Raw genomic sequence first — 16,079 nt, forward strand, 5'->3', positions numbered from 1 at the left:
GCCATGTTTATTTCCTTTTAAGCAATACCAGTTGCCTGGCAGCCCTTCTGATCCTCTGCCTCTAATACTATTAGCCATAGCCCCTGAACAAGCATGCAGCAGATCAGGTGTTTCAGACTTTAAAGTCAGATCTGACAAGACTAGCTGCATGCTTGTTTCTGGTGTTATTCAGATACTACTGCAGAGAAATAGACCAGCAGGGCTGCCAGGTAACTGGTATTGATTAAAAGGAAATAAATATGGCAGCCTCCGTATACCTCTTACTTCAGTTCCCCTTTAAGACTATGACTATGGTAAGTATTAGATTGTGAGCACCTCTGATGGACAGTAAGTGACATGACTTTCTAAAGTGCTACAAAAGAAGTCAGTGCTACAGAAATACTAAATAAATAATAGTAATAGTGTTTCTGCTGACATTTTGTTAAACGCTCCAATGAAACTGCTGACTCCCACCTGTGTAACAGTGTACAGTTAGATTTAAATGATACATTCTCCCTATCAAGTCTTTTAGCTTGTAAGAAAAGTCAAAGATATAACATATATAATAGGCCCATACAACCTCCAGAATGTTTGTTAGTGGGTTATTTTAAGGTAATATCTTTATTGTTCTTATAAATGTCCCCAAAAAAGTCATCCTCATTAGTTTAATGTACAGCTATTTGTTTTAGGATTAATTCAAGGCAATATTTAAAAACATTTGCAATTATGTCACTCCATAGAAACATCTGCAATTATGTTACTGCAAAACAGATGAGTTAATCTTTCCTTCATGTGCAATAAAATAAAGTGCATAAACAACTGGAAATATAGACAACAGGTTTTGTTTTTACTTATAGTTGCTGCGTCTTCTGTTAGCTTCTATAGAACACTGGACTGTGTTTATTAACATGGTACAATCCAATGACGCACTAGAAGAATTCATGTATGACATGTCGGACTAAAAAACAATCTCCATTCCTCTTCTAGCAACTAATTAGGCTCTCCCTTTATCTGTTATTAGCACTAGATTAGAACATATAATGGGGAGAAGCTAAAAATAGTCTACAGTCAGGCACTGCACATGTGTCCCAGAGAGGGAGCACTCCGCTTTCTGATTGATCACTATGGATGGCTAAACATCATTACTGTTCGCACCATGTAATTAAACCGGCCCAGCTGCCTTGGAGATTTTTCAACAATTGAGATTTGTTAACAATTCAGTTTATTAACAAATAACGTATTTCAGTTTTTAAACTGTCCACAGGAAACCATTGTAACCACTTCCCAACTACTGCAGTTTCTTTGTTCTCTTTCTTAATGAATCCCAGAAGTGCTTAATTAGCTTTGTTCTATCACACGTTTGTAAAATTACCCTGCAACATAACAGACTGTTTTTCTTAAACACATCTAGTTAAATGTAAATGTTATAAATACAATGATGAAAATTGTCAAGAAAGAACCAAAACGTAAGACAACTAAAAGGCTAAAAGTTTCATTTCAATTCCACATAGTCTCTGGATTAAGCACTGAGAAGTTCTATCCCGTTCCAGAACTGACATCTTGAATGAAGGTGTCTGGTGCCTGCTTTCATATGGAAACCACCACATCTATATTGAAACTTCATATTCTCGTGTCTCCTGGAAGAAAAGCACAAAAAATCCTTATCCGGATCTTTTTTTTTTTTTTTACAAAAAAAGTAAAATGCAAACATTTCAGGGATACTGTTTGCCCAGTAAATTTTGCTGATCAATAAGACAAGAGCCTGAAAGGAAAGTGTTCTTGACCAATACTTTTTGGGATCTTCTCAGTGAAAATCTACCATTAGTACATGTGTCCCCATGATCTGCCAAGGTCACTTTAATGATTTTTTTTGTTAAAACAAACAAACAAAAAACAACAGTTCTTTGTCATGCACAGAAACTATACATTTTGGCTGGATTCACACTTCTGTGGGTTTTCTGCATAGGAAAATTGAGAACCAATGTTATTCATTATCAATGGGCAAGTTCAGGGGTCCCCAACCACCGGGCCGCGACCCACTGCCGGTCCGTTGGCAGTCTCCTACCGGGCCGCGGCATGTCTGGCCTCTTGCCCCTCCCCCCGCGGCCACCGCTCCTGTTACCTTATGATCGGCGGCCGCTTCCTTCCTTATAGTTCCCCAGGCGCCGCTCTCCTCTTATCGGCAGCATCTTACAGCAGCGCGTATTGCGACTGCTGTAAGGAAGGGAAGGAAGCGCATCAGCGGCTTCCTGTAGCGGCGATATGCATCGCCGTTACCATGAGAACCGCTGACGCGCTTCCTTCCCTCCTCACAGCAGTCGCAATACGCGCTGCTGTAAGATGCTGCCGATAAGAGGAGAGCGGCGCCTGGGGGACTATAAGGAAGGAAGCGGCCGCCGCTCATAAGGTAACAGGCGCGCGGCCGTTTGGGGAGAGGGGCACTACCTACACACCCACCCATACTAGGGCGCTACACTGGGCACTCACCTAGCTATACTGGGGCGCCATACTGGGGAACTATACTAGCCATACTGGGTCGCTATACTGGGGCAAAATACTAGCTATACTGGGGCACTATACTGGCTGCACTGGGCACTATACTAGCTATACTGGGGCACTATACTGGCTGTACTGGGCACTGTACTAGCTATACTGGGGCACTATACTGGCTGTACTGGGCACTGTACTAGCTATTCTGGGGCACTATACTGGCTGTACTGAACACTATACTGGCTGTACTGGGGCACTATACTGGGCACCATACTCGCTGTACTGGGCACTATACTAGCTATACTGGGGCACTATACTGGCTGTACTGGGCACTATACTAGCTATACTGGCTGTACTGGGCACTATACTAGCTATGCTGGGGCACCATACTGGCTGTACTGGGCACTATACTAACTATACTGGGCACTATACTAACTATACTGGGCACTATACTAGCTATACTGGGGCACTATACTAGCTATACTGGGGCACTAAACTGGCTATACTGGGGCACTATACTGGCTACACGGGGCACTATACTGGCTATACTGGAGCACTATACTGGCTATACTGGGGCACTATACTAGCTATACTGGGGCACTATACTGGCTACACGGGGCACTATACTGGCTATACTGGGGCACTATACTGGCTATACTGGGGCAACTATACTAGCCATACTGGGGCAACTAAACTCCCTATCTCCCTATACTGGGGCAACAACCCCCCCCAACCCACTGCATATGACACTGTCCACTAGGTCGCGCATCGCCGACGACCTACCCCCCCCAACCCCCCCTCCCCCCCCCCCGCCCCGGTCCCCAGAGAAAAATTTGGTCAGAAAGCGGTCCCCGAGCCGGAAAAGGTTGGGGACCCCTGGGCTAGTTCACACTTGAATGCGTTTTTCACATGCAGAAAAACAACTAGTGATAGGAAGCCAAACGCTCTGAAACCCCATAAAAACCTACCCACTGGTGCAGGATCAGGTTCTTTGAACCGAATCTTTGAATCATTTTACTAGGGAAGCAGGAAGCAGGGGTGCAGCAGAGTGAGAGGTGCAGGAGAATGAGAGTGCTAATGGGGAAGGGAGAGATGCAGCAGGAAGATTGTGCTTGTGCACAGAAGCTGCAGTTTCTGTTTCTTCCAGACATCCACTGTGAACCGAATCCTTCATTGTGATGATCCGGATGATTCGACTCACAAAAAAGATCCGGATCAAAGATCCAAATTGTTCATGATCTGGACAACACTACAGTGCAGTGAATATTAATTAGCCATGTGGCTAGGAACAATAGCGACTCTCCCCTTACTGAGCATGTGCAAACAGTCTAACGCAGCTAAAACCACCTATAACGCACAACATGCTGCACTTTCTTTGAACGTCCAGCGTTACACTGTAACTCAACGTGGGCACTGTGAACAGCCCATTGATTTTTCATTACTGTGAGTTGGGCTGCGTTACAGGCTGCTCTAACGTGCGCCTGTAACCTCCCACTGTGAAAGCAGCCTAAGTAAAGATTTATGTGCACCATTCACCTCATGTATACTTTAACCACTTCGCCGCCCGGGTACAGTATATCTACGCTCCTTTGGACTTGAGTTCCCCGCCCGGAGCGTAGATATACGCACCCCCCCCCGCCGCTACTGCCCCTGCCGCCGCTGTCCGCGCTCCCTTTTGCACGTGCGCACACTCCCGTGATCGTGCACGCCGCCGCCCGCTCGCCCGGAGATCAATGAATGGGAAAATCCATTCCCGTTCGTTGATCTCTGCCCCCGCAATGATCGGCATGCTTCTATGAGAAGCAGCGCAATCATTGTGAAAAAACTCAGTTTCCCAGCCTCCCTTCCTGCAAGCGTCCTTCCGACGCTTGTAGGACGCCTGCAAAAAAATGTGGCTATCTTGTGGCCAAAAAGTAATACTACACCCAAAAACATTTTTCACATACAAATACATTATTTTCACTATTAATTTTAACTCATTAACTCCCACACTCCCCAATTGTTACCAATATTTTTTTTTTGCAATATTAAAATAAATTAAAAAAATTACAATGAAAAAAAAACTTAAATAGTTACCTTAGGGACTGAAATCTTTGAATATTTATATCAAGAGGGTATAACACTGTTACTTTATAAATTATGGGCTTGTAATTAGGGATAGACGCAAAACTTAAATGGTGTAATAACTGGGACAAATGGGCATATAAGTTACATGGATTTTAATTATAGTAGCATGCATTATTTAAAAACTATAATGGCGGAAAACTGAAAAATAATGTTTTTTTTTTCAAATGTTTTCCTATTTTCCCATTAAAACACATTTAGAATAAAATAATTCTTGGCATAGTGTCCCACCTAAAGAAAGCCTAATTGGTGGTGAAAAAAACAAGATATAGTTCATTTTATTGTGATAAGTAATGATAAAGTTATAGGCGAATGAATGTGAGGAGCGCTGAAAGGAGAAAATTGCTCGGATGCTGAAGCAACCCCTCAGTTGTGAAGTGGTTAAGATCTGCACACAGCAGACATTCAGTGATAGAGGTGAAACTTAACCCCTTCTATTTTCCCAGCACAGGGGATTTTCCCTTGAAATGGAGGGGCAGAATAGTCCCCCTCCATTCCAAGTGTCTAAGTCAGCAACAGTGGAAGGCATGGGAATTTTTATGGACATATCACCATGCCTGGTGGGGTGCCAACTCATAGGGTTGAGAGTTTATGATGCTCTCCTTTTGTCCGAAATTATTAATGATCAAATAAGCTTTCCAAGCCTTACTCTCCTGGGGCTCCGCCACACATTATTGACAAGTTACTGAACTTTAAAGAGAAACTCCAACCAAGAATTGAACTTTTTCCCAATCAGTAGCTGATACCCCATTTTACATGAGAAAGACAATGATTTTCACAAACAGACCATCAGGGGGCGCTGTGTGACTGATTTTGTGCTGAAATCCCTCCCACAAGAACCTCTGAAGACCGCGGTACTCCTGGCAAACAGCCACAATGTAACAATGTTCAGAGACAGGAAACAGCTGTTATTAGCTGTCTAACAGCCAGAGCAGCTAGAAACAGCTAAATAACCTGCCCACAGTAACAATGTCTCCATGTAATAAATGTCAGAATGTGAATCTGGGAGAGGAAAGATTTTACAATGAGCAAACACTGACTAAATCATTTATACATAATTATGGTAAAAAATGAAGCACTTTTTTTACTACATTATTTTCACTGGAGTTCCTCTTTAAGGATCAGGACATTGCCTTACGGCTGTTAAGAGGAAGGGGGAAAATAAAGCTGGGTAATACCACAATTTCTATGTATCCTCATTAGCTGTTGAAACACAGAATCAACATGCACGCTTTACCGAGGTTAAGCGCAAACTTAAGCAGCTAGATCTTCAACACGCTATGTTATTTCCAGCATGCCTGTGAGTGATCGCTGATGTAAGGCCCTTTTTAATTCCCCTGCAGATGTCTTGCCACGGATTGACACCCGAAAACTATTAGCCCGCCATCATGATGATTAGCCTTCTTTTCTGCAATTTTCTACATCTGGTTGAGTTTTGGTACATTCAGCCCATAGATGGATATACACTTGCTGGCTGGTAACTGTTTCCTATGCACTGGAACTATGGTATTTTCCTTTCAGAAACTGGTTGTACCCTTCACGCACGTTACATCTTTTCTACTTGCTACCTACTGCCATTGTCTTTAATGGAATTTCACTGGTGTGCATGGCTTACCTAACTTTCAGACTGTGTGTGCGTGTCTATGCACTATCCACTCTGCGCCTCTCACTGAGGATCTCGCTGGAGCGGGCAAGGCCTATATGACACCTATTGCTCTAGATTTCATTTCCCCAGCCAGTTGCAGTGGTTTGGTACCATATAGAATTCACACTGGATTTTATGAGAAAACAAACCATATTTATATTATATGGTATATAATATATACCATATATTTGCTCTCCAGGAGACAAACCTGGGGACATATACAGTTAACTTTTTCACCTGAGCTTTTTCCTAGGACATAATTTTTCATTTCAATTTAAAATAACTTCCCACCACTTTTCAACTAAAAAGTACCAAAAAGTAGGTGAAAAAGTAGTATCAACATTATTTTGAGTATTTTCTTGCTCTCCGGTGGGTTAAAAGGCATGTTATTGACAAGTTTAAAAATATCACCTAGGAGAAAACTCAGGAGAAAAAGTGTATTGCATATGGGCCCTGGACTCTTGAACTATGCCAACTGTGCACTGCTTGGCTTTTTCATTCCACGTATACCTCCCAGTCTAGAGGTGTCTCTCTGTTGATCTCTAGAAATATGCAGTTTCAGTTGCTTGATCAGGTTGGGGAGGGTTGATTTATATTTCTTCATTGTCTTTTCTATAATGTGCCATTATTGATTCTTGCACTTTACCTCCCTCCCAAATTTTATTTGCAGTTGTGAAATTGGGATTGGAATTTATTGCACTGCATCCGCAGGTCCATTTGTTCTGGGGGATTAAAATACCATTTTTCTACCCGTGCATAGATAGAATCCCTCAGGCAATTCCTCTTTCTAATCCCCTCTGAGCTACTTAGCTTGAGTATCTTGAGTGATGTCTCAGTATTGGATACCTGGCATGCATTTCATTTGGATGTTCCAGCGTTCTCATTCCATTCTTCCTTTCATAGGGCACACTTCTGTCTAGACTATGTCATTTTCCTCCACTCTATTGCCAATGCCATATATAACAAAACAAGCCTTTCTCCCTTCAATCCGGTCGAATCATTCTCCCCTAGTTGTTCATTTCAACTGGACATTCTCCACAAAATTGCCCCTATGGCGGCTTCACCCTTTCTGGCTCTCAATGCATAGTGAGTTGGACTCTCTAGAGAAGGCCTTTACTTGCTTCTTGGAGCAGCAGGGTGACTCTGCCCTGTTTTACCACGACTTGGTCAGTTTTTAATGATATTGTCTAGCGTTACATTGACTGTGCCATCAGGTGTATTACAGTAAGTTTTTGAGCTGTTGAGAGAGAGGCTTTGTTGGAGCTTAAACAAGCTCACTTAGCCTTCTTCCCTATTCTTGAGGTGTTTGATAATTACAAGGCCAAACTCAGGACGTATGAGCATCTTCTCTTTCCTCTTCACTAGACAGCAATGTGGTGCCTTTCTGGCTTAACTCTCTAGGGAATCTCAGGCCCCCCTAAGTTATCCTTCAAATTGAGCGTGTGGATGGCTCTTTACTCTCTCCCCCCCCCCCCTCTTGATCTTGCAATGGTTTGCATCCTATTACTTAGAATTAAACAGTAAGCACAGCACCAAATTCCTATCTGACATTATGGCTTATCTTGAAGGTATTGAATTGCCCACCCTTTCTCCTCAGCAGAATCTGACACTGGATTCCCCTCTCACTGCTGAGGAAATAGCAACAAAACTATGCTAAAACATGCCAAAATGCCGCCATATATACTCCCTTCTAACTGATGTCAAGGTTTAAGCCAAAGTTCTTACCCTTAGGTTGAATAAAGTCATTTGCTCCTCAATTCAAAATCAGAATTAGAATCATTTATTTCACCCGGACCAGTCAGGATTTAATCCTGTGTGGTCCACTTTAATAAACATCAGATGACTTTTTTAACTATGCAGACAGAACATCAGGATTGGAACAAGGGTTGTTGCCTCCCTTGATGCCGAAAAGGCATTCGATACTATCAAATGGAATTACTTGTTTGCTGTGCTCAGGAGATTAAATATTGGGGACCAGTTTATTGATTTTGTAAGGTTGTTGTACACAAACCTGGTGGCACGTATTAGACTTAAAGGATGGATCTCTGACTCCTTTTTGCTATCCCGGGCCCGAGGCAAGGGTGTCCCCTCTCCTTTTTTACCTGGCCCTTGAACCCTTTGCAAATGTGATCAACACTGACCCCTCAATAGTGGGACTTCATAAATCTCCCTGCATTGAGAAACGTAGTCTTTATGCAGATTATATGCTACTGTGCCTATCTGACCCTGGCCCCTCTCTACAGAGAGCCCTATTACTGATTGATGATTTTGGCCAATATGTTGGTCTGTGCATCAATTGGGGCAAGTCCTTCATCCTTCCCATTGATGTTTTTCCTCCCTCTTACGCCCAGGCTTCTGCCTCCTTGCAGTGGGTGTCAGAGATTACATAATTTGGTATTTGTATATCACGCTTCCACTTGACTTTCTCCTTCTTAATTGGTATTGGTCAAATTCCAGGCCTGGAATATTTTATTGATTAAGTGCAAAAATGTCTCTTATTAGAAAATATATGAGAACAAGCTCTAAAAAGAAATGTTTTAAATTTGCTGGTTTTCTTTTTAAACACGCAATTAGTTTCATGATTGTTTTAAAATTATCTAGAATGTTTGCAGCTATTTGAAGTTACAACATCTAAAGTGGAACTGTTTCTCTTTATAGCATTCGGACCTTATGTTTTTTTTTCCACTTAATTTATATATTACCATTCAGCACCTAGCAATAAATGTTCATAGTATGGTGATAAAAATAATTTCACATTTTAAATAACTGCATTGTTTTGCTTGTTGAGCACTGAAAAATTATAAAAAATAAAAGGTTTGATAATGAATGTCAAAATCTTCATGAATCAGGGCCTAAACATTTCAGCTTGGCTTTGATTCAAGATGGAAGATGATGCACATGGTGACTAACTGTTGACAGCATTGCATGATCTCACGTTGTCTTCGCCCTTCTCTGTAATTTAACAAAAGTCTGTTCTGGTGCCGCATCATTATTATGACAATACGGTAATGATTTACTGTGATTACCTTTTGACAGTGCTGACAAACAGCAGAAGGTGGACAATGTTAGCAGTACAATGTGTTTTGTGACGTTAATTTATGGTGCTGTGAGACTTGTAAATCAGTCTGCAACTCTACAACTCTGCAAGACTATTTGACAAGGAGCCATCATATTGAGATGATGTATTGTTCCTTTCTCGGACAGTGCTGACTCAACCTACATTGGCAATATCCCACGTAATAAACTCATATTTTCCTCTTTGCTTTAAATGCTTTATGTGGCTATTGCTTCTTTGACTTTCTACTCTTTGCTGGTTGAGCACAAAGCAATAAATACATTGTGTCTATTAAAGTCTGTTAGGTAGATCAAATAGGGTTTTTAGAGCAGACAAAGATTTACTTCAATGAGGTGTGGTGAGCAAATTGCTGCCGGCTCACCACTTTGCAGCTGTGCTTCACCTACCACAATATGTAAGGAATGACTATACTGCCCAGGCCCAGTCCTCTCAGCTCCACCATGTTATCCAAACATGCCCACTATGGTATCTTTTACAAAGCACATCAGGCACATACCTGAGCTGCCAACTATCCACAAAATAGCAGATAGTCTGTAAAAATTGCTTCATCATTTACCCTGTTTGTTAAAAAAAGTCTTTACATTTCCCCATTCTGGGCCTTTTTACCCGCCGAATAAGCTTGAAATGCACATAGCTACCAGTCCTCTGATCTCTCTCATTCAGTGATGCTAATTTACTGAATCCCACCATAATGGCAAAAGATTAGATAAAGGAGGCTGGTCCAAGACTAGGGAGCAGAGCACCAAAAGATAGGCATGGGACAAAGGACAAACAACTATGTATATGTATATATATCAAGTATATTCATAGCATGCTCTATCTATCTTTCGGGGTGGGCATAATAACTGTGTGCTGTGTAGTGGGGGTTACTATAATAGAGGAAACTTTAAATGTGCATACTATCATAGAAAGCACAATATTGGAAGGAACAGTAGCAGGGTGAATATAATGGACAACACTATTGTAGGGGCACTATAACTGGAGACCTTATAATATAATATAGGGCTCTAACTAAGTGCACTATTAACCGCTGTCAACACACTGCCTCTAGTTCCTTAACTTCTTGAGGACCGCAGTGTTAAACCCCCCTAAAGACCAGGCCAATTTTCTCTAAATTGGCCACTGCAGCTTTAAGGCCAAGCTGCAGGGCCGCACAACACAGCACACAAGTGATTCCCCCCCCCCCCTTTTCTCCCCACCAACAGAGATTTTTGTTGGTGGGGTCTGATTGCCCCCACATTGTTGTTTTTTTTTTTATAAATATTTATGTTAGGCTTTTTTTTAAATAAAATGCACTTTTTTTCATTCCCTGAAAACCCTCCCTCCCCCAGCCAGCCAATGACGCAATCAGCTGTCATAGGCTTCAGTCTATGAGAGACGATCGCTCTCCTATGTGCCAGGGGGACAGCTGTGTTACATGGCTGTCCCTAGTACAGCGCTGTTGCTGATCGCAGCGCTGTACTAACTGAAAAGATGGTTTCACCGTCTAACAGTCTTCCGAGTGGCGTCGTAGACTGAAGGCGGGGCAGAGCTCCGCCCCCCGAGCAGGAGATGCGGGCCCAACCTGCGCACAATCTCCTGCATTAGCTGGCCCCAGGACTTGACGCCAATTGGCATTAGGTGGTCCTGGGGCTGCTGCCGCGTCCACGTCCATTGGCCCATTTTTTTTTTTACACAAAACAAGTAGTGATCACTGTGATTGGCTCACAATGATTGTGGGGTCAGGAGCCTATGAAATTGGCTCCTGACCAAGATACAGAGCTCTGCCCACAGCGTGACATCAGAGTGAGTGGATTGCAACGTCACAGTATTGGCACGAATGATGGGAGCGGAATGTGCGTGCAAGTGAGGAAGTTGAAATCTACACCCTGGCAGGGATAAACAGGGAGTAGATTTCAACTAGCTTGGTCTGGAAAGAGTTTAAGTGTTATTATAGGGAGTACTATACTGGGAGGTACCACAATGTGAAGCAGTATAATTAGTAGCTCTATAGTAGATCTATAGCACACAAATTAATGGAATTTATCATAGACATAGCCACATGTGTCAGGAACATGTCCCTACAAAACTTCTCTACTTTCCTGATCCTCTTGGGACCCAATTTTTTTTCCCCGTAGAAATGCTGTTTTTTGAGGTTTTTTTTATTCTAATGATATTTGCCAGACTTACTTCTAGCCAATATCAAAATTATTAAAGTTTTTAATATACTTTAATGGAAACCAGAGCTGTCAATAAAAGAAGAACCGATACTTACCCACTGCTTTCTCCTGTAGCATAAACACGTGTGAGTCCCTCATGCAAGACAAATAACGTTTAAATGGCGCTTTTCTCCTTGCGGACTCAAAGTACCAGAGCTGCAGCCACTAGGACGTGCTCTATAGACAGTAGCAGTGTTAGGGAGACTCGCCTAAGGTCTCCTACTGAATAGGTGCTGGCTTACTGAACAGGCAGAGCCGAGATTTGAACCCTGGTCTCCTGTGCACACGTGTTTATTTTGCAGGGGGTAAGCAGCGGGTAAGTATCAGTTCTTCTTTTATGGACAGCTCTGGTACACTTAAGGTAAAATAAACACGTGTGTTTATTCTGCAGGAGGAAGCAGCGGGTAATTATCAGTTCTTCTTTTATCGACAGCTCTGGTACACTTAAGATATCAAATCTCAAATAAATGTAATTGGACAGAGGAGAGGAACGCACTGTGTGGTATCCTGAAATTGACACTTCAGTTGAGTATGCTGTAGAACAGTGGTCCCCAACCTTTTTTGACCCAAGGACCGCTTCAGCATCAGGCAATTTTTCCAAGGACCGGGCAGGTGCAAGCGTATGCAGTGCTGGGGGGTGGGGTGGGTGGATTGGTGTTATTGCACGGGGGCAGTGTCATTACATAAAGAAGTCCAGGCAACACCAGCCCTACCTAACCACTATCTTCATCACTCTCTGCACTTTGGAAAAGGATGTCTTTGCACTGCACTGGGGCTGCTGCATAAGCCACCAGCACAAGGTACATTTGGTGTGACAGGTGGTGTGAAGTGGGTACTGCCTGGGCTTCCTTATCTATTGACACAGTAATTTCCTCCCCTCATCTGCCTCCCCTCACTTTTACCCTTCCCTCCCACAGCCCCTTTACCCTCTGCCTTATTATGTATTATAGTCTTGCACTCCCTACTGTGTAGTCTTAACACTTCAGGGTGCTCAAACTTGAGTGTTAAGGCATCAAAGATAGTTGGCATTACCATTCTGGAAAGTAGACAATTATTGAATAACTGTTAAGGTTCCAACATTTTAAAACAAGTAGTGTTTCTTTCTCAAGGAGTATATCAATAACAGCTCCTATCCAGTATACTCACACTTTGGCGATATGCACGGATGTGGCAAGGCATAGCTACTGCTTCACCACATTCATTCATATCACTGAAGCACTAGAGCATTGGACAGGTAATCTGTTATTGATATACACCTTGAGAAAGAGACACTGGTCCTCTTGATACGTTTGAACCTTAGTAGTTATTCAAGAAATGTCTGTTTTCAAGAATGGGGTTGCCAACTATCTTTGAGGCCTACTATAAAAGAGAGTTAACTTGGCAAATAACGTAAAGATGGCTATATCTGCAATTTTAGTGTTGAGATAGTGGAGAATGCAAGGGCTCAGTATTATATCTACCTCTTCATCTAGCTAGCACAATGAGAGAGCATGCTCTTGAGACCAGTAAGGTCACATGATAATAGTAAACTGGTGTAGCTGCAATACTAAAGGTGGGAACACACATCAGATAAAAGTCTTTGGAAAATGAAAGATCACAGACCAATTTTACCCCCTTCCATGTATGAGAGCTTACCTACACAGTATATTCTATTGAGCTGAACTCCCCATCAGATAAAAATCTTTGCAGGATGCTGTACACAAAGATGCTGTACACATGCAAAAGATCAGTTCCTGCAAAAAAAATCAGTTTCTGCAAAATGCATTCATGGTCTATGATATGTGCAGATCTCATAAACACCTTGTTTAATGGACAATCATCTGCAGATCTGAAGATCCATCCTGGTGGATCTGATCTGCAGATGATTGTCCGTTAAACAAGGTGTGTATGAGATCTGCAGATATCATAGACTATGAATGCATTTTGCAGGAAGTGATTTTTTGCAGGAAGTGATCTTTTGCAGATACTGATCTTTTGCATGTGTACAGCATCTTTGTGTGCAGCATCTTGCTAAGATTTTTATCTGATGGGGAGTTCAGCTCAATAGAATAGACTGTGTAGAGTATGCTCTCATAGTACATAGAAGGGGGTAGAATTGGTCTGTGATCTTTCATTTTCCAAAGACTTTTATCTGATGTTTGTACCCACCTTAAGTCTAATAATCCCCAAACAGACTGTTGCATATTCCCAGACATCAGAATCATTTGTAAAGAAATTTGGTCATCGTTTCAATGAAATCCAGTGTTACCCAGCATTCTGGCTAGTACGTCACAGGTTAGCACACCTGGATACTATAAACGACTTAACATTGATATATAATCAACAAATGAGATGGTTTGAAATAACATACCCCAGTCTCGTAAATTGGATTGTCAAACTCTGTTTCTACTGTTATCTGGCTGTAAGGATGGGAATACATGAGGGGAAGGCGAAGGCTTGAATAGTATCTACACCTGGAAAGAGAAATAAAATATTACTACTATTGCATCTACTTTTCTGGCATATTTATATGAATATTATATATTAAAAAAAGCTTCCACATCACAAAAACACATCTGTATAAACTGACAACCAGAAAAAATGACCTGAAACATTGATGAGCTTTTTAGTACATGCGAAGTACGCTTTTTATTGTGGCTTTTGGTGTTTTAATGGATCTTGAGTGTGTTTGTGCCTTTCTCTGACTCTAATAATCTGCCTGACAAAGCATGGAAATGATCCTTTTGTAGAAAAGAACCAATATATTTTATTAAGTCTGAAATCTAAATTATGAACACTAGTAATTTATTTATCTGTGTAGTAGTACACTAAAAACACTCAAAAGACAATGATGGCCTGAGATCAGAACATAAAACATTCCTGAAAAATGAATGTGAAATTACCGGTACATTAAAATAATAATCAGATAAATAGCTACCAGTGTGCAGCAAAGTAAACTTCTATATAAAGACACAATTTATATTAAAAACATATAATATATACTAGTGACCTTAGCCCGTTTCTGTCACTGCGCATGCGAGCCCACTGCGTGCATGCGTGCGCCCGCACGCCATGCGCGCTCACACACCTGCCACTTCTGACTCCATCCTCCCCTGCAAGTCTTCAGGGACACTTGCAAATTATATATAGAGCTTAAAAAAATAGACAGCACCAAAGTATAAATTACCATTAAGTATCAATTACCCTACATTGTGATAACCCCTATTGAACTCTATCAAACATGAACATATAATTAAAACCCATAACAGGGCAGATTAGAGGCATACACAGCAATTAAAATAACCACTGCTCCATCAAGCATGCACTAATAATTGAGACCTGCAATGGAGCACAGTAGAGGCATACAGGACCACCAAAGAGGTTTATGCAAAGAAGAGAATACAGTCCATATATAAAGAGATTATTATTCTTGGCACTAGAGATTATAAGCATATATTGCTTGTAATGTGAAAGAGGGGAGTATATCAATTCAGCCACCTAACATTTCTAGCGAGCCTTGGGTGTTTTATTGGAGGTCCATTATACAGTAGTTTCCTAAAGAGGAACTTCAGCCTAAACAAACATACTGTCATTAAGTTACATTAGTTATGTTAATTAAAATAAATAGGTAATATAATCTCTTACGCACCCTGTTTTAAAAGAATACCCAAATGTTTGTGATTTTATGGGGGCAGCCATCTTTTTGGTTGAAAGGAGGTGACAGGGCACATGAGACACAGTTCCAACTGTCCTTTGTCCTGATCAACCCTCCCAGCTGCGTGCGCTACACTTCAAATCACAAATTGAAATTTAAAAAAAATGTTTTTGCGTCAAAACAGCAGAATGAGAACAACTGCATCAAAAATCCCATCATGCTTTGCACAGCATCAGGGGAAAAATGCCCGGGCAGATTTCTTTGATGGGGCGGAACTTAGCTTCTATGCAGCTAAAAATGAGGCTTGGGTAAGAAAAATAAAGTTCTGATGCTGTGAAACTGTTAAAGAAACACCAAGCCTTTTCAGTACTGCTGAGTAGATTTTTAGTCTGGAGTTTCACTTTAACCACCTGGGCATTACGGACGAGCTCAGCTTGTCCAGTAACGCCGCGGTGGATTGCTCAGGCCCTAGCGGGCCGATTTGCGTATTTTTTTAATACACGCAGTTAGCACTTTGCTAGTTGCGTGTCTTATCCGATCGCCACCGCTCGCCGCCGATCCGCCGCAAAAGAGGGCCCCCCCGCAGACCCCTTGCGCAGCCTGGCCCTTCACCACCAAGCTGCGCTATGGGGTGGATCGGGACTCCCTGTGACGTCACGACATCGATAACGTCGATGACGTCATTCCGTTTGTCGCCATGGCGACAGGGGAAGCCCTGCAGGAAATCCCATTCAGAATGGGATTTCCTGATAGGTATTCACGCCGGCGGCGATCAGAAGGGTGGGAGGGAGAGAGCAGGGAGGGGGGAATCATGTAGCTAGCGATAGGCTAACTACATGAAAAAAAAAAAAAGTAAAAAAAACCCTACCGCGGCCGTGCGCCGCACGGAATCAAAACGTCCAGGGGGTTAAGATCCAAATGTGAGGTATCCTT

At 42.1% G+C, this 16,079-nt stretch overlaps 1 protein-coding gene across 2 annotated transcripts in view; it reads right to left on the bottom strand.

Moving 5' to 3' along the window:
* Positions 1–581: 581 nt before the first annotated feature.
* The window catches only part of SEZ6L (seizure related 6 homolog like), a 575,113-nt gene continuing 559,615 nt past the window's right edge, over positions 582–16,079 (bottom strand). For both annotated transcript variants that reach the window (XM_068238978.1, XM_068238971.1), the window contains exons 17-18: positions 13,863–13,965; positions 582–1,616 (exon numbers count right to left, since the gene is read on the bottom strand). In XM_068238978.1, the coding sequence (XP_068095079.1) occupies positions 1,587–1,616; positions 13,863–13,965 (133 nt within the window). In that variant the 3' untranslated portion in view covers positions 582–1,586. The remainder of the gene's footprint in view (positions 1,617–13,862; positions 13,966–16,079) is intronic.

Source organism: Hyperolius riggenbachi, chromosome 1, assembly GCF_040937935.1.
Source record: "Hyperolius riggenbachi isolate aHypRig1 chromosome 1, aHypRig1.pri, whole genome shotgun sequence".
In the NCBI taxonomy this organism is placed as follows: Eukaryota; Metazoa; Chordata; class Amphibia; order Anura; family Hyperoliidae; genus Hyperolius; species Hyperolius riggenbachi.